The sequence below is a fragment of the Falco biarmicus genome, chromosome 3 (assembly GCF_023638135.1).
Source record: "Falco biarmicus isolate bFalBia1 chromosome 3, bFalBia1.pri, whole genome shotgun sequence".
Classification (NCBI taxonomy): Eukaryota; Metazoa; Chordata; class Aves; order Falconiformes; family Falconidae; genus Falco; species Falco biarmicus.
In genome coordinates, this window is record NC_079290.1 from 61,310,200 (window position 1) to 61,330,149 (window position 19,950).

At 40.4% G+C, this 19,950-nt stretch overlaps 1 protein-coding gene across 1 annotated transcript in view; it reads left to right on the top strand.

Annotated features, from left to right (window-relative positions):
* The first annotated feature begins 75 nt into the window (after positions 1-75).
* The window catches only part of VAPA (VAMP associated protein A), a 30,480-nt gene continuing 10,605 nt past the window's right edge, over positions 76-19,950 (top strand). Inside the window, exons 1-2 of the mRNA XM_056331073.1 lie at positions 76-554; positions 16,645-16,797. Of these exons, the coding sequence (XP_056187048.1) occupies positions 479-554; positions 16,645-16,797 (229 nt within the window). The 5' untranslated portion in view covers positions 76-478. The remainder of the gene's footprint in view (positions 555-16,644; positions 16,798-19,950) is intronic.

Here is a 19,950-nt window from a genome sequence, read left to right on the forward strand (position 1 = left end):
GACCGTGTGTGGCCAGAGGGGGCTTCTCCCCTCCCCTCCCCTCCCCGGCCGCCCCGTGCCGCTCCGCTCCGCTCCCGCGCCCCGGCGGCTCCGGTGGGCGGCGGCGGTGAGGGCCGGGCCGCGGGGTCTCGCTGCAGCCGCCGGCGCGGGCGCAGGGCAGCCGGCAGGCGCGGGCGCATGCGCGCAGGGGGCCCCGCCGCCCTCGTGCCCGCGGAGGGGTGGCGTTGCCGGCCGCTGAGCCAGGCGCGCGGGGAGGGCGAGGGAGGGCGGCGAGCGCGGCTCGGGGCGGCAGCGCGCGCAGCGGCAGGCGGCAGCGCCCGCCCTCGGCCCGCGCCCCGCCGGCAGCGCCCGCAGCCGCGCGGAGCCACCGCCCGCGTGCCCGCCCGCCGCGAGGGAGCGGCGCCGCCGACCGGCCTCCCCCTCCCGCCCCTCCTCCTCCCTCCCCCCACGCCTCCTCCCGCCGGAGCGAGCGAGCGAGATGGCGGCCGCCGGGGCTCTGGCAAAGCACGAGCAGATCCTGGTGCTCGATCCGCCCACCGACCTCAAATTCAAAGGTGAGGGGGAGCCCGGCGGGGGGTGGAGGGCGGCCCGGCCCGGCGCGGGGTCCCGTTTCGCCTCCGTGCTGGGCCGACGCCGGGCGCCTCGTTCCTCTCCTGCGCCGGGCCGCGGTGCCGGGCCATGCCCGCACGGGCCCGGCGGGGGGGGCAGGGGGGGCGCCGCCGAGCCGGCGAACGGGCTCGTCCGCCGCCATCTTGGGATCCCGCGGGGACTCGAGAGCGTGTCCGCGGCCCCGGCGGGCGCCCGCTCTGCCGGGCGCGGCGCTCGGGGGGCGGCCGCCCCCTTCCGGCCCCCGCCGGCGGCCCGGCCGCCCCCTGCCCGCGCGTGTCCCCCCCGCGCGTGCTGGCGCGGCCGCTGCCGTGTCACCGCCCCGGTCGGGAGGCCCGGCCCTGGAGTAGCGGGTCCGGCCCGGGGAGGAGCTGTCGCTGCCCTGTCATTGCTGTGGCCGCCGGTTCCCCGGCCGGAGGTCTCCCCCTGGCTGCCGAGGCAGGGGAGGTCCGGAACGGGAGGGGAAGCCTCGCCGCCGCGCCGAGGGAGCGGGCGGGAGGGCTGGCGGCACGGAGCTGGCCTCCCCGTGCCGCGCCCTGGCGGGCCGGCGGTGGGCGCCTGTCCCAGCCCGGCCCCGGCCCCGCCGCCGGCCCGCGGGGGCTCCGGCCGTTCTGCACCATCGCGCCGGCGGTGGGCGAGGGGGGCGACGTGCGGGTGCAGGCTCTCGCACACTGTGCCCGCTGCCGCCTGGCCCGCAGGCCTGGCCAGTGGCTCCCCGCCCGTTCCTCCAAGCTGTCACGTTTCAGGCAGGTTCTCAGTACGGACACGGGGAGCTCCCTCCTTTCTTGGGAACGAGGGAGAGGAATGTGTGTGTGCGTTTCGGAAGTTTCTGTGTATTGGGTATTGCGTGCCGACCGCATGACTGACCGGCGTGACATGCCTCTGTCAGAATAGGGCCCGCTTAGCGCTGTGACCATGGGGGGGCTTTTTCTCTCCTAAATAAATAAATTAGAGAGTTGTGAAAAGGAAAGCTCTTCCGAAGATGAGTGGTCCTTGAGAGGTAAGGGCGTTAAGAAGAACGTGATGGAATAAGTAGTTTTCAGTAGTATCCTGTTTCTATTTTACACCCATAAGGGGCATTGAGAAAAATCTCAGAACGTTTCAGATTTAGAATCAGAAATGTTAGAATTTTCTTAAAGCTGTTAGTTTCCTGAACTTGTGACTAGTGTCAGCACGTGTACTTGCCTCATCCTATAAATGTTTGTTTTATCTTCCGTTTCTAGTAGACTCATTTTTCATTGTTTTAGAGGGAGGGGTTGGAATTTACGATGTTCTGAAAATCTTTAAATGGACAACTAGAACAAAATAATGTTTGTATTAGCAAAGAAGACTGTTCCCCCAAAATACCTTTGGCTGGCCTGGCTTTTAGACAGACTTGTAACAAACTATACTTGTTTTATTGATCCACCATTAAACCCCAAAATCTGTCTGATCACACATACTAATTTCTTGATAGCTTCAATTTTGAAATTTTTTAATTGCACATCTAGAAGAGTCAAAACTGTAGCAGGAGCTTACCTCTTTTGCTTCTGTTTTTTTGTGTTTAAAATGCTGTCAGATGTGTCTGCACTCAGATTGCAATACTTGCAATACACTGTATTTTTACTGCAAGAACAGGTTAGGGAAAATACATGATTTTTTAAATTTTTGAATTAAGCTACTGTGTCTAATTCAAAGCTTTCAAATGTTGAGCTGTCTTCAAGCTGCAAGTAAGCTGTATTTGTGTGATATGAAACAGCATTGATACAGGGAATATAGAATAAATACTAGATTAGAAATGCTGTCTGTATGAAGCCATTGTCAGTCAGTGATCTTTATTGTGCTGTGTGTTTATGTACTTAGCGCATGAAATGTATATTCTTTAGGCATAAACTTTGGTTTCAGGCTAATGCATATATTAGGAAGATTTCTGTAGAGCAGACTAAGCAGAAACAAAATCTGAAGCATAATGAGACTGCAGTCTTAATGCTCTATGAAAAGCTCTCTATTACTATATTATTGCAGTAATACACTATAGAAAAAGCTATCTGTTGGGAGAGCATCGAGTGCACTTTCAGTATTTTCTAGCTGATTATTCCGAGGTGTTTGTGGGCCACAAACTAATTCAGTTGTGAAGTACTGCATTGAAGAATACGTTATTGGCAGAAGGGATTTCTGAGAGTTCTCTTTTGGCTAGTAAGAGAAACTATGACTCAGAAGAAGTGTAACTTATTATCAGAAAGTATCTAATGTATTTTGTTTAGCTTCTCAAATCTGAAGTTGTTTGGGTTTGAGACTAGATAGGAAGAACTGAAACAGGAGGCACTTAAAAGCAACTAATTTGGAACCTGGAACATCTGCTTCTTACTGGGGTCTTTTTCATGTGACTGATGCATATAATGTCTGTAGCTCTAGTCTAGTGAAGGTTATGATAATCTGGAATTAGTTCCATGTGAGTGAATACATTTTTAAAAAATAATTTTTATTTAAAGAGTTGTGTAGTTAAATAGCAGCACTTGAAGTTTTCAGTTCAAAGATTTCTAGCATTTTTATGGAAGCTGTCTTCGTTAAGTCAAAGAAGCTAGTTTTGCAATTGTAACTAATGTATTTAAGTTGGTCTTGGATGATGGTCCTTTTTTAGAAAACCTTCACCAAATCTTTAAATCTTTAAGTAATAAGACATGATTCTGCAACACCTAATTGAAAATCAGCACTAGTTGATGAGCCTTGGAAGATTAGGAGACAGTGTTCGGAATTTGAATTTCATGTGATTCAGAGATGTCTGACTAGCAATAGTCAGACATTACAAAAATGTCTGAATATTCTAAATTGAAGTCCTTTGCTGAAGTTCTTGCTTAGAAGTGTGTGAAATCCAGTTATGTTAACTTTGTAAATGTCTCAAAATAATGAAGCACGCTTTTTTTTTTTTGTTACTACCTTGAGGCTAGAAATGTTAGCAAGTCAGCAGACTAAAACCAGCTTTTGAGCATGTCTGTGTGCAATACATTTTCCCTTTGATGGTTTGAGTTATTGGGAGAGATTATTATAAACAGGTGATGTTTTAATTTCTGCTTATTAATCTGATTAATAATCTAGGATTGTTAGTGTGTGAAATCAATGATCAGCTGGTTAATATGTTCAAATGACTTTACAGGTGAGGTAGAGAGCAGTTCACTTAAGTATTATATCTCATTCTGAAATGCAGATTTCGATGACCTTTTGAATAATACAAAGATATTGCTGTAGATTTTGTAATCATTACACTACTGTTGGTAACATTGAAAGCCACAGGCTATGTGTTGCTGTAAATTGAGAAGGTGGAATTTAAAGGTAAAAATAGCTCAATGTTAAATGCATCCCCTGCCCACAAAGTCTGTTACCAGAGTTGGCCCAGGTTATCTTTTAGTGTAGGCAGAATTCTAAGTCCTCAAATGTGATTTTTGTGTGCCGTATTTGTGTGTGTCTTGATGATATCGCTCTATTCAAAAGTACCAACAAATTTGTGATGTCCCAGACTTCTAAAACAGGTTAAAAAAAAGGTGATTGGGATGTTAATTTTCTGGTGTTGTCATTCAAGAAAGTTTTTGAAACTAAACAATGGGAGTGCAGAGGTGAAAAACTGGTTGTAAGTGATTAGTAACACGGTTGTGGCTTTTCGATATTTTGAAATGATTCCATTTAATATTTTTGCCAGCTGAATATTGTGTGATGACAAAAATTGAATATCCCATAGAATGGCTCAGTGTTTAACAAGTAATCTTTGACGACTTTTGTTGGTTTTTTTTTTTATTTTCTTTTTTTTAATCTAAGAGGGATTCCTGGAATTGTTTACTGTTCCTATGTATCTGTATTTCTATCCATTGTTTCCTGTCTCAAATGTAATATTTGTTAGTATTTTGATTTTTTTTAATGGTAGGTGTTAATAAAAATTGAGACGCAGAATGATTGGTGGGAATGTTGAGGAAGAGGAAGGGAAGATATTTTTTACCAGGTGTTGTATTCTTATGAGGTGATGCTATGTTAATACATAAGTGTCTACCATGGTGTTAGATTGCATTTAAAACTGGCTAATAAAAAGGGAGTTGCATTGATCTGTGAATATAGGTGTATTATAGGTGTTAGATTATATTTCGGCAGATCTAGTTTGCCATTTGTTTTAAGATTCAAAATGGAGGATTTCCCTGTGATGATAGGGGTATATAGCAGTGAGGATTTGGAAGTTTTTCCTTTGCCTGCAATTTGTAGGACTGTGTTTTACTTAATATTGCATCTTCACTAAACAGAGAAACACTGTCCAACCTCACAGTCTTGTACTTCTGGTGTAGTCATTGGTGTAAAACCTTCACCTTTACATTATGATCAATGTAAAGTGCCTACTCATTCTGCTTGTTGATAGCCTAAGCAAGTGTTCTAGGTCACTGTAATACATCGTAATCAATATTGTAAAAAATACTGTATTATATATACATGATCACTGTACCATTGTTCAACACCAAGTTGAAAAGTAGAAACTTAACATGAGCAAGAGGAGCTGTTTTATGCATCAGTTAATAGCTTTGAATATTTAGTGCACCAGCTGTCCATTGTGGTTTTATAAATTGTTCCTGTTTTGGCTTGACTGTGGTTTGTGAATATATTTTACTTTCTGACCAACTTTGTCTTTGGGAGATGTTTGTTAATCAGATCTTTGTGACCATCAGTCATTAAAGGGTTATTACGTGCTCAGTTTACAAGCCATAAATTCAAGTTGGAAGAGGCTGCTGGAGAGAACTTGTTGTGTGTAAAGTGGAAAAAAATATCACTGACTAATCAGATAAGTATTACATTTTCCACTGTGAAAGTTGTCAACTTCCAATCCAAGGCTTTTATTGTCAGATGAGCCAGACAAAAGTGTATAAGCTAATTTCATAAAAAAAACCCAACCAAAACCAAACAAAAACAAACTACCCACCTTCCTCCCCCAAACCCAACCCAACCTACTCCCCCCCTGCCCCCAGCCCCAAACCAGCAAATGACTACTAAGACAGTTTCTGATGTCTTGGTGAAAATAAAAAAGCAGAAAAGAGTTCTGGTAACTTTGTTTTCCTTAAGGTAGTAAGACTTTATCTTGTGGTGCATAGTGGTCTTGGCCTCTTTAGCTTCTCTTGCCTTTTAGTAGTTTTTAGTGTTGTATACAGTTATTTCATTACATTGTAAATTATTTGGCAGTGTCGTATTTAATTTTAGGGTTTGCAAGTATTTAAAATGCATTGTTATGTAAATTAAAGAAATATTTTGGGTTTATTTCTATATGAACAAGGTCTTGAGAGTTAAGATAATTTTCTAAATAGTATCCCGGTGTAGCACTTCAGGTGTTTGTTTTTGAATAATGAAAAAGGAAGAAAAAATGGTTTGCCTGGATTTTGAAAAGATAGTCACATCAGAATTTTCCCCTCCTGTGTTTCTCAAAATGTGGTCTCACTTGGAGTAATTCTTAATTTGACACTTCAATGCTTGAATAGGTCTGACCTAGACAGTGTGCAAAGTCTTAGAGGAAATAATAATGAAAGACATGGAGGTAAATGGAATATGGAATAAAATGCAGTGTGAGTGTTCTGGGTACAGTGTACCAGTCTGATCTGAGACCACCTTCTCTCTCTATCTGTGTCTTTTTAAAAATTTTTTAATTTGTTTCTTTTTCATCTTTTCTGTTGGCATCCCCCAAACAGAATTTGATTTTACCACTGGATTTACTGGGTGTCAGTACATTATTTCATAGAATGGTTTGGGTTGGAAGGAACCTTTAAAGATCACCTAGTCCAACTCCCCTCCTACGGGCAGGGACATCTCACTAGACCAGGTTACTCAAAGCCCTATCCACCCTGACCTTCAACACTTCCAGGGATGGGGCATCCGCAGCCTAAGCAAGCTGTTCCAATGTCTCACCACCCTCATCATAAAGAATTTCTTCCTTATGCCCAGTCCAAACGTGCCTCTTTCAGTCTGACTTCGTTGCCCCTTGTCCTGTCACTACAGGCCCTGGTAAAAAGTCTTTCTCCATCTTTCTTAGAAGCCCCTTTTATACTGAAATGCCGCAATAAAGTCTCTTCTGAGCCTTTTCTTCTCCAGCCTGAACAACCCCAACTGTCTTCGCCTTTCTTCACAGCAGAGGTGTTCCAGCCCTCTGACCATTTTTGTGGCCCTCCTCTGGATCCCATTTTTAACAGTTCCATGTCTGTCTTGTACTGGGGATCCTAGCACTGGATGCAGTACTCCAGGTTTATTGTGAGTGTGACAAGTCATGAAACAAGGCAAATAATGAAACTATAGTTTTGTAGTGAGGGAAGTATTAATGTCAAGGTTTGTGGTATTGATGAAACTTTTATCTAAATGCATCTCTGGCAACCCCTAGTCAGTGAAAATTAACCCAAATGGGAATGGTGCAAATGAAGAGTTGTAAATGAAGTAGAATAGCTTGGCTTGTTTATCTTAGCAAAATGAAGACTGAAAAGAGATTTGATTGCTCTCTATAATATATCAGAAGAGGTAAGCACCGGGGAGAAGAAAAGCTATGTAGGCTAAAGGGTAGGATTGGTACAAAAATTAATTGGCATCAAGTGGCTATGAATGTATTTAGATCATTAGAAACTAGTTGAATTTAAAATCTGAATCATGTCAGTCTGAACCAAACTTCTGAAAACTATGTGGGCAGAAATAGTTTTAAATTCATTAGATGCGATCTTACAAAATGGTTTGCTTCATGTGGACTTCAGAAGGCTCCTCCTAGGTCATGAGGTTACAATTTTCTTGAAAGTTTGGTAGGACAGTGGTGGTACCTAATTATGTACTTGAGCTAGAAGCCAGTATGTCATGGCATAAATTCCAAGACATTAGAATAGGTTGGCTGAGGTACATGTTTAATGTTTTTTTCTTTGTAAGAAGGAATGTTCATAAATTTAAAAATCATATACCTAGGAGTAACTGTTCCATTTGTGAAGTAAACTTAGTAATTATAATTCACAGGAATATGATGGTTTAACGTGCTTAATGTGTTAACAGTGTGATGTTAATGTGGCCACTAAGTCTAGTAGACCTAATGAAAGTAAAAACTGGTTTTTAATTTGTATGTCTACTAGCCATGTTCCATGTTACGGCTCAAGTTGGATTTCTAGCTGCTTCCATAGAAGTGAGCTGACTGGTCATGGGTAGCGTGGCTGCATTAGCTCAGCTCAGTACTGTGACGTGAAGGTAATGAGGGAATGGAGTTTGTGATGCTGCCCGAGTGACAAGGCTGTGACTGGATGCAACTTTTATTTAAAGCATGTTTTCCTGAGTGACTGTAGGATATGCTGTACTTGACTTTCAGAGATTTGGGATGGAGACCTGTAGTCTGTGCTTCCAGAGAATGAAGGGTCACACTGAAACTAAAGTGAGTTGTTAATGTCTTTGTGGGTGTAGTTCAGTGTTAGCTGGACCTGCCTGTGGAAAATTTTAATGTCTTATAATATAAGCCTGTTTAGACCAGGCCCATTATGTGCTGAAGTTAGGCACCATTTAACAGTCAAACACCTGAAACTGTTTGGGTTTTTTTTAAAAGAACTTTCTGGGCTTTTGTCCATGAGAAGTGTGAAATCAATTTATTTTTAAAGTTACTTTGTTCCACTCTTGGGATACTACTTGAAAGGAGACTGGTGAAAACCGCAAGAGCTCTGGTGTTTAATCTTTGAGTCTGGCCACTGATAGCCAGTTCTTCGAGCACACTGGGAAAAGTGCTAAGTAGCAGCTTTTGGTCAGGTCTTCTGTAGAAAGACTGATTTTTCTATGTGCCACTGCAGCTGTCATCTGATATGATTGCAAATATTCTGATTACTACTATGGAGTTTGAAGAGTTTCTTGTATATTGCCATTCAGATCAGAAAGGTGTATCCAATTGTAAATTTTGTATTTGAGGGTGCATACATATTTGAAAGTGCTGAATATTTGAATATTTTAAACAGCAGAGCTGGGCTTTTCAGCATCACTGGAACTGAAACCTGTTGTAAGCTATAGTTGGTTAAAATGCAAAGCAAGTTTAAAAGGGAACAGAAAGGGAAAATCTACTTGTTCGTTTAGTTCTAGTTCAAGCTAGTATTCTTGACATTCAGGAGCCTCTGTAATTATCAAATTCATTAGTTATCCAACCTTATGCAAGTAAAGAGAATAGTTGCTCCAGCAAGGAAGGGTTTAATAGCACAGCCCTTACTGAACTAAATTGTAAACACTGCATCTGTACTGAAAGATTGCTTGTACATATTGCTTAGTTTTTTCAGGACTTTGGGGATAATTTGCTGGTTTAAATGTTCATGTTTAGCTGGTAAAAATATTTCTACTGCCCTTATTTCAACAGTGAGAGCACTTTGGGATGAATAATACTTTATTTATCATTAGATTCTTAAGACTTTATCCTAGCAGAATAGCTACTAATTTTAGTATGCTCTTCATGTGTATTTGGCAAGAATAACAATGTAACCAAATAAAGCTAAATTGTAAGTTAGGAATTTACACTAATGTGGAGGTTAAGTTTAAATAACAAGCATGCCTTTGATGTTAGTAACGTGACAGTTCTTTAGTAAAGGCACTCTTTCAACAGGAAAACATCAAGAATAGACCTATATGACTGAATTGGACTCAAGACTGCTAGATTATAAAGTTTAAGCTAAATACAAGCATTAATATCTTTGGGTAAGGTTGTTCCATTGTACACCATCTTACTAATAGTGTTGTGTGTTGTTGTGGAGGCTAAAGAAACCGTTGTCCATATTTAATACTAAAAGCAGGACAGTCTCCTTTTAGTCTGTTTTTCATCTATTATATATACCAGATAATGTTCTCTTTACCAGAATTCATGGTAATGATCTGTGGCTCCACTTTACCATTGAGATAAATGCTTATTACTTTTTTACTGTGTTTTTGGCCATTAACAACATGTCAGTAACAAGCTGGGATGAATATGAAATTTAGATCCAGTAAGAAAATGTAAGAAAGAAAATTGTTCGGTTTGTCTGCTTTGAAATGCTACTGTATTGTATCACTGACTTTTCTGTCAGAATGGCAGGCAAAAGGTTTCACCTTTGCCATCAGACCCCAGTAAAGCATGCATGCATGCCAGCATCTGCACAAGCACGTCTAGCAACCTGGATAACCATATATAGGCTCTGCTTGCCTGTTTGACAGGAAGATCTTTTAGGATTAAAAACTGGGCATTGTCTCAGCATTTCTTAGAAGGAAAAATCTTTGACAGATACATCATCAGCATGGATGCAGACAGCGTGTCATTGTGGGGAGCTCAGATGAAATCTGATGTTACCCACGGTAAACAGCGCTAGCATAGAATCAGCCTTCAGGAGCTCTGGGCACTGAGATGTGTCAGCTTTCTTATGAAGCCTTTTGCATTCTGACATTTATGTACAGGTTGATGATAAAACTAATAACTTTCTCAAGTGCTAGGGTAGAAAAAGAAGGAAATATTTTGTATTATTGCTCTAATGTATGGATATCTACATGAGAGCCATGGTTATTTGTAGGTATTATTGATCTTGCACCTTCATCCACTGATTATTCCTGATCATTCAGACCTCTAGTGTTGAAGTATTAATCCATGAAATGTAAGCTGTTATGCTTCGTAGACCAGGAGTAATTTTAACATAGGTAATTTGTCAGTCGGAATTTTTCTTCCAGTTGAAGAAGGTATTTGAATGGTTATGGTTTTGGTATTTCAAGAGGAAGGGATTAGGCTCATTGGCAGTCCATGTTATGTATTCTCTTCAGATTATTTTCACAGAGGTCTGAATATTAATTTCTTAAAAGTAATGTATGGAAATAACAAATCTCTCAGTTTTGTGTCAGCTGTCACCTATGCTTTTTTCAGAAAGTACTATAAAGTTCCATTTAGATAAGTGCTTTATGTATATTTTAAGATTATTTTTCTTATCTGACAGTCAAGGTAGTTTTGACTTGCTGCAGGCCACTGGTCTTTCATTTTTAGACATCTTTCCCTCATTACCCTTGGTGGAGGATGATCAGGTCAGGGAATACTTAAGTAAACTGGACATACCTAGTCCGTGGGCCCTGATGGAATGCATGCACGAGTGCAGAGTGAGCTGGCAGATCGCAAAAGAGGCTGATGATAACCTTTTGAAGTTCAGCAAGAAGTGCAGAGTCCTGTACCGTGGGAGGAATAACCCCCCATGCACCTGTACATGCTGGTGTCTGACCAGCTGGAGAGCAGCTTTGCAGAAAGGGCCCTCAGGGTCATGGTGGATACCAAGTTGACTGTGAACCAGCAATGTGCCCACACAGCCAGGGTGGCCAGTGGTGTCCCGGGCAGCACCAGGAGAAGCCTTGCCAGCGGGTCGAGGGAGGTGATCCTGCCCCTCTGCTCAGCACTGGTGAAGACACAGCTGGAGTGCTGGGTCCAGTTCAGGGGCTCCCCATTATAAGAGAGACATGGACATACTGGAGAGAGTGCGATGAAGGGCCCCAAAGCTGCTGAAGGGACTGGAGCATCTCTCCTGCGAGGACAGGCTGAGAGAGCTGGGGCTGCTAAGCCTGGGGAAGCGAAGGCTCAGGGGGATCTTACCAGTGTACACAGATACCTGAAGGGAGGGCGCAAAGAGGACAGGGCCAGGCTCTTTGTGGAGGTGCCCGGTGACAGGACCAGAAGCAAAGAGCACAAGCTGAAACTCAGGAGGATCCCTCTGAACAGTAGAAAACGCTTTTTTTTTTTTTTTTTTCTTTCTTTCTTCTTTTTTCTTCTATGAAGGTGACCAAGCACTGGCACTGTTGCCCTGGGAGGCTGTGGAGTCTCTGTCCTTGGAGATATTCAAAAGCTGTCGGGGCAACTGATTCTGGGTGGTCCTGCTTGAGCAGGAGGTTGGCCCAGATGACCCCACAGGTTCTTTCCAACCTCAACCATTCTGTGATTGCCATGTCAAATGATGGGAAAGAAAAACAATTAAATTTTGGCCTAATTAAATATTTTTTTATTACATTGTACAAATGTAGATTACATGGGGCTATGTTAACTTATTCTTTCTTTATTCTGTTTTTACTTCTGATTCTAGCAGAATGAGTTGGTGGAGATCCTACTCTGTTACTGTCAGGTCTATCACAAAAGTTAGTTCACTTATTCTCAGAATTTGTCTTTCTGGCTTTATAATATTATTGCTAGTTTTTATCCTACTGACTTTAATTCCTTTCTCATTTATTAGGGCTCAAATTGTCAAATGCACTAAATGATTTTTCTTTGCCTGCCCAACCTGACTTTATTGTGTGCTGAAAGAAAACTTCCCCAGTTTGTTTTGGTAAAGATGTCTTGAAGTGCTTTGTATCTTTCAGGTGCTCTTGGAATTTCAAAGGTAATGAAACAGTTGTGAAAAAACCAGCATCTCACTTAAAGCATATAATCCCCATAGTTTTTGAAATTAACACTGTAATTTACACATTTTAAGGAGTTTGGGTTCCTTTTGCCAGTCTGTGTACTTTTTTATGTGTGCTTATATTGTTTTCAGATGTGGTTGAATATATCCCTTTACTGTGCCAGTTTACAGCTGAAATAAACTTTAGTTCTGTGCATGAAAGGGAGTGCTTTCTGGCAATCATCTTAGATATACGTCTTTATAACAGCTATTGTTCAGTGTCTTAAAGAGACGATATACTTAACCCTTAAGGTTTTACATATAAAATGTTGTTGAATCTGTTTAATAGTGCATGCTCATTTTTTTATAACTCCAGTTATCTGCCTTCTAATTATCAAAGATTTTATATTTAATAAAATGATAATTTCTTATCCAGTTTTAGGTAGGTGATATTCTGTGACAGGCTCTGTGTGTGCATTGTGACAGATTTACTAATTTGAATGGACCTCCTTGATAACCAAACCTGTCCGCTTCTTCGAAGTTCTTTTATATTCACTCTGTACTACCAACAACTAGAGATACTGATGGTGATCTCTCACCTTTCCCAGGGGTACCCCAGGCTGAGGAGGTTGGTTTGAGCTCTTCCTTCCCACTCTAGAAAGGCATATTCATGTCATCATTTTTTCCCTTATGTTTGACCATCCCAGGCAGTAGAAGGATGACTTTTGGAGCTGAGGAACTGAAGGAGACTTAAATTTGAAGAGAAGAAAACACTGTTGATCAAAACAATCTCTGTACACGTTCTACCTGTCCAGTAATACATAGTATTTTGGTTTTATTGCAATGTAACTGGCAAGCTTGTGGCAAGCCAGGAAACTTGGCCCTGTGTTTCAGCAGTGGAAACTGGCTCTGCTGAATTTGTGTCGCTTCTTCCTTGCCCACTAGTTGCTGTAGTCTGTGATGTGTAGTTGGCAGAGGCAACCCCAGCGTTAGTGCTGCACTGTAAGATTGCTGGAGTAGAAATTCAGTACCTAATGTTTTTGGAGATATCTAGTATTTCTGGGTGTGATTAGGTAGATGTCTGTCATTCCTTTCTAAGACTCTTTCTTGTAAGTCAAAAAGACAGGAAAAATCTCGGCATGGATTGTCATGGCTCCGTTCAAAACTGTTGGAATGATCTGGCACTCTCACAACTTTTATTCTAGGAAGATGCTGTCATTGGTGTCTTGAATTTACACTGCTATAAGGGGGTTGCTGAACTCCCTGTCCCCTTTAAAGTAGCTTTGACTCCCAGAGATTGTTAGATTGAAAAAATAGATCTATAAAGCAATGATCTCTTGTCATTAGACATCATATTTATATTTGTATAGCTTGAGAATTTTGTTAGTTTAATTACCACAGCTTCTGAAAACCCTAGTTGCAGATCCAGAAGTCCATTGTCTTAAGTTGTACAAATGTAAGATAAAAGATAGTCTTAAGCAGTTTACAGTGGAAGTATTGGGCAAACAACAGTAGAGGGTACTCGCGACCTGTTTTGTCTGGTGGGTACAGTTAGAAATCAGCCAGTCTGAGGGTTAAGTGCTCCAATAAAAACCAGCTTTGGCCTGGGTGTCATGCAAGCAGTGAGATGCTCTTTTTCAGAGGATAATGCTGTCCTGATATACCTGTATGTTTTCTGAGATGAAGCTGGCATGCATTTGTCCATCTTTTGATGCATGTGCAGAGTCTATCCATCTTTGCCTGTTCTTTTCTTTGTTTAGATGCTGTGTGGTACAGCCAAAGCGTTTCTCCTTCCTGATTCTACCCCTCCCCTCCCTTCTCTTGTTTTTCTCAAGTAACCATCATGATTTAGGCTTTTTGCGCTCAGACTGTTAGTGCCAGCTTGTACTTTATTTCCTTACTCCCCCAAGGGTAGTGGTGTTTATGTTTGTGTGAATGTGAACTCCAGAATCCTCTTCTGCTGTTGCCTGGTTTCTTTTTTGAAGGCTATGTTACGTTAATTTAGATTGTGTGGCTTCTGAGTGGTTAGAGAGATGTTTTTCTGATTTACTGTCCTCGCGTCTCTTCCTGCCTGTCCATGCTCGGATCAGTGCTGTCTGTTGGTATGCCGCTGAACTACCACAACAGCTGGATTCTGCAGGAACAGTGAAATTCAGTCATCTTTTCCTTGTGTACACCAGTTTGTTATCAGCTGTTTATGAAAACTGGTGGTTGCAAGTCTCAGAAGCTTTATACAGCTTTTTTTTTCTTTAAAGCTTTTAAAAAGCAGGGGAAAGGTAAAGCTGTAAGAAGGGTGCTCTAGACCTTGAAAAAGATTTCAGTCTGCTCTGAAAGAAATGTCTGATACTAAAAAATGTCCCTGAGCTAAAGGTTCTTTGTTTTTTTGGGAAGTATCCAGGAAATGCAAAGGAGGTCACTGCATTCATGTACCTGGGGAACAAAAGCAGATTTATTTTTTTCCCAATTATCTGTGGTGTTAGGATTCAAAATGCTGTTCAAATTATTCTGATATTTCCTGTCACTTCTATCTCATTACTATGTACTTTGAGAAGGCAGGCATTAGGGCAGCTTTCACGTCTCAAAAGGAACAACATTTTTTTTCCTAAAGTTTAAAAAACAGTTTATCATCACTTTATAAATTCACTGCTTTGTCTTAAGTAAGCTATTTTTTAATAGTATAGCTCCTTTTCTTGGTGACTGTGCCTTTCAAAATGAGCCTCTGAAATGAGCCTTTTTTTCCTTTGAGTGGAATTTTGTTAGTAATAGTAGTTGAGATGACTGAGAAGCAGAGCTCCTCAGGCTGTCTAGAGTTGCAGTTAAAAAAAGCAGCCCCCACCTTTGAAAGCCAGATTCAAGGTGCTGTATGCTGCTGGGCACTGCAAAGGCAATGCCTAGGTGGCTATTACTAAGAGTCTCTGAACAACTTCCTCAAAAATGTTTGTGTAGCTCAAAAATAGATGTTTGGTCTTTTCTGAGTGTATCACCAGCCTTAGATTTAGAGGAGTGTTCAGCTGCCTGATTTTAGTTCAGCTTGTGGTATGGGTGATGCGAGTTATTTTTGGACCACACTATAATAAATGCAACTGGATCCTGCAAGACCCGTCAAGAGGCAAGTGGCAGGAAACTTTGAAGTAGTTTTGTAAATCATCCTTGTGTGTGCTGTGTAAAATTTGCTTGGATTGAGAGGGTGACTATTTAATCCATCGTATAAAGCTAGATTAGAAATGAAGTTTCTGACAAGTACTACCAGTTCTTATTTTCACAGAAGAACCTTGTTGAATGTAAACCTAGGTTGCATTTATCTTTGTCTACGTCTCTGTATTCTGGTTCTTATTAATTCCTGGTTTAGTCCTGTATTGATTTGTATCTTGGTGTTTGCGTCAAGACTCTCAAAATCTGGCGTTTGGAATGAGACAAAGATATCTGTCGGGTAGTGAGCCCTCTAGTGTAGTAACATGTTTAATAGTGGCCAGTACCGTTTCCTTTGGAATAGTCCAGATGCCTCTGTGGAATCAGGTGTTCAGAAAAGAGTTTAGTTTACTTCCTTTGTCTCATGCAATTAGTGGTTTTGTTGTGCCTTACAACTTGTTCATATCATGTATAGCTTTCATCCAATTTAATCTAAAATTTGCTTTCTTTGTGTTTTTTTAATGGAAAAGTAATTGTCATGTTTTCAATACTGATGAAAATTATTTTGTACTAATTTAATGTGTAATTTGTAAGGAATGATAAAGAAGGTTCTTCAAATTTATGTACAATGAAATATTATTGAATTGATTTCATATTCATATGAGATTCCATTTTCTAAGTTACATTCTTTTAGTGCCTGTGCAGCCTTGCTTTCAGATGACACAAACGTAAGGGACATTAACACAGCTCAGAACAGTGTGAACCTTACTTGCTTTTTGTGCTGTTACTGTGTGGCATCACGTGGCAGTGACCTTTGTTGGAAGACATACTTTTGCAACTTGACATTGAAATTGTGCCTCTTGTCCAGTCCAGTTTTAGAGGCAAGTCCTATCCTGGTGGTTTAACATAAACACAGTTTAGAGAATACACTGCATTGAATATGTAAATATGGCAACTATAACTTCTTTCCTGTGGATCAGTTATAGAGTAAGTGCATAAACAACATATCATCTCTCTTGCCTATTTTGAGTTTAAAAGATGAGGCTGGTGTCTGTTTCTGTCAAGTCTATAGGAGCTCAGAAGCACAAAAGAAGTTGAAATTTGAAATCTCAAGAGCAGTTAGTATGTTTCAGTATCACAGTGTTTCTATCTTTGAACATTTGAAAGAGTTCCAAAGTGTGTGTTGCTTCTGTTCCTGAAGAAAACTCCAGCAAAATTTACATTTGCATATGACCATTACCTTCTAGGTATTTAAAATGTTAAGAATGATTTGGTAAAATTAGCATATATATATATATATATGAAATTTTTGCACCAGCAGCTTGTGTCTATTATACTATTTAAGAATTATTTGTTCATTGCTGTAATGTTTATTATTATAACTAAGATGATAGAGCGTGCTTTGTGTGTAACAGTATGGGCTTAACAGATGTATGATTTAACATGCTTTTAGAATTTTGTTGCCATCAAGTTGTATTTTATAAATATGTGATGTATACACAGATTTTTTTTTCTAGAGTTACATGAATATTTAAAACAACAACCCTTTTTCCAGGTCCCTTTACAGATGTAGTAACTACAAATCTTAAACTACGAAATCCATCAGATAGGAAAGTATGCTTCAAAGTGAAGACCACAGCACCTCGTCGATACTGTGTGAGGCCGAACAGTGGAATTATTGACCCAGGATCATCTGTAATTGTTTCAGGTAAAACCAAATATAAATATATGCAGTTGTAGGTTAGGTGGTTTTAGGCCTTTAATGAAGCTCTCTAATGCTTGATCCTGCAATGATACATGAAGAATCTTCCATATAGAAATACTTGCCATTTGTCACATTTGTCTGCAGCTGTCTGAAAGGAGAAAAAGAAGGTTGGAAATAGCAGTGACTTTAACGGTATCTGTTCTTCAGACTACTATATTCATGCTTATATCTTGAAGTAGGGCATTTCTTGGATGCTGTGATGTGTTTAAAGTTTTAACATTTGGCAGTTCATTGCATTTAAGAAAACCCCCAAAATAATTCATTCTGTTGTTTTGAATAGTTGTTTTGACCATGGTACTGGTCCCTGAACTCTGTTGTTTCATAGTTCTTCCATTTATCACAGTAATATATGTTAAGTGGCAGTCATTAAATTGCTTTTAAAAATTAGATTTGCTGTTACTTTAGGTAAATGGAGCAGTTCATAGCCCTTAAATTTGAAAAATCTAGTATGTTTCACTATAGAGACACTCTCCCCTTATTCTGTTTCTGGGTTTTTTTTAGGTGAGAGAATAAAAAAAGAAAAAAATATCCTTTTCAGCAGAGTGTGAGCCCTGAAGCCAGACAGTATTTTATTTTTTTTCCATGAAACTCCATGTAAATTTGGCTTACATTCAAAATTCTGTGGATTGTCAGAATGAAGTTAGTTGGATGTATAATGGTCTAATCCTATGCAATGTGTGTGTCAAAAAGACCAGGTGTTAGTTATCGTGGGAGTAGACATTGTCAAGGAAATGGGATAAGACTAAGTGTCAGTCTTGATTTGGTAACATTTTCATGGGTCATTCTCCCAATTATCTAGAGGTAGGAATCTCCAGAATAAAGGGGATTCTCAAACCAGTGACTCCAAGAGGTGAGAAACTCTTTTATTTCTCTAGACATACCATATTTCCCAACTTGGAGAGCGGGTAATCCCATCTTTATAGGTTGTGGAGATCACAGGCAATACAGGTGTGAGCTCGTGTTCTAAGTCTAGAAAGTTAATTTTTGTAGAATGATTGCAGAGCCATAGCAAAGCAAGAGGGGAACATGGAGCAAACCTCAGAGCTTTTCAGATTCATATTCTTATACCCTTTGGGAAGTTTAAAAGAAGCTGGAGAAGCTTCAGGTTATGTGTTCAAATGTTGCAAGGAGTAACTCAGAAATACTTTGTATTTATGGTTGATTGAAACCTTAGACTAAGTTTTCTTGTAGGAGAGACACCAGTTTACTTATCTAATATGATCTGTAGAACGTGACCCTTTAAAACTTCAACATTGTTTACCGTGGACAATCCAGCATCTTGTGGATGAAAGATCATTTTACTGAGAACTGATTCATGATTCAAGTAGTCAAAAGCCTACTTCATTTCCATCTTCAACTTCGACTTGCAGCCATTTTGTCTTGACTGGGTGTTTGATCTGGTATCAGGGATCTTTCCTGTAGGTAGTCATATATCACAATCAAGATATTGCTGGACGTTCTTTTCAGAGATTGAAGAATTCCATTTGCCTATTTTAAAATGTGTTTTCATAGTTATGTCATTCTTTTAATGCTTGGAATATTTCAGTGTTTTAAATGAGATAATACTGGAGCTGTAAACAGTATTTCAGCTTCAGATTCACCAATAAAGGGAAACAGTATCATACTGCTTGACTCTTCAGTTTGCATAGCAGGGAATCTTTGATATCCCTTTTTCTGTATTACTGGATTCTCATGCAGTTAATCAGCTACAGTGACGACACCCCCCCCCCCCCCCCCCCCCGCCCCTCAAGATGCTTTCACGTGTACTTGTTTAGTTACAGTGCTTTTCAGAATTAAGTTCTCTTCCCGAAGTGTCAGCTTAATCTTTTTGGTTTTAACCGTATGATTTCTTTTGGGTCACTTGGTAAGCTAACTATGCAGATGATTTTTCTAGTGACCCACTTTGTTATCTCATCGATCTCTCAACTGAATCTTTTCACTGCTGACTCATCTTTCATATAATTAAAAATAGATTTATCTCATGTTGTTGTGCAGAGAGAATTCACTCTAGGATACCATGGGCTGAAACTGTTTTCAAAACTAAACGTTGACTTCAGCCTATATAATGCATCGTGCTCATTGAAAGTCAACCCAGTTTTTAAATCTATTGTTGGAGATGTAATTTACAGTCATTTTAAGAAAGTCCATGGGTTTTTTGTTTATCATTTAATTGTGAATCACTAGGTAGCCTTCTTCAGCAATGTTTACACTTTCTTTTTTCCTCCCCAAAATACTGATTTGGAAAGATCTGTTTTTCTTTACCTTGATGCCCTAAATTAACTATTTATTATTGTATCATGTATTGCTTGTTGTTAACAATTGCTTGTTGTTTTTTCTTTTCAGAATATAGTGTGTTACTCTTCTTTTAGAAAACTTGTTATTGTTCTTCCTTCTGGTTTTCAGACCCCTTTGACATTTATTTTGTGGAGAGAAAGCCCTCCTGTGTAGAAAACCTAGGCCTATTAACAAGAGGCTTGCTTTCATAACTGTTTATTGCGGTTCCCCTAGAAGTGATCTTTGGACGACTCGGGGATTCCAAGAATATGTTTAAAACTGTGCTTTCGTATATTTAGGAGATTTTCCATGATTACTTAAAATCATGAAGAGCTTTAAGAGCTCTTTGAATTTGTGGATTGTCTTTTTCTGCAGCTTTTCAATTAAATGAGATTTTCAGTTGTTACCGAGTGGCCAAAGAACGTAAAGTTATTTAACTAGTTATCCAGGGATTCTGCCAGCATGTGAAGAAGTTCTGTGGTGATGGAAAGCTGGTTTTGCCATAATGGAAAAAATCTTAGAGATAAATTGCTATAGCATTGATATATGGAAGAAGTATTTAGTTTGATCAGTTACGTTTTGGACCACAGTGGGACCAATGATTAAGAAAAAACCCTGACTTTTAAACCTTTCCAAACAGGTTGTTTGAAAGCATGTCAAATAATGCAGTTCCTTTATGTACTTTATTTGTGAGATAAATCTGATTCAGATTATTCACTTACCCTTTGATTACATTGTATATAAAGTTCAAGGGGAAAAAAAAAATATATAACCATCCTGTAGCAAACACCTGCAAATTGTAACTAGTACTTAAGGCCTAAG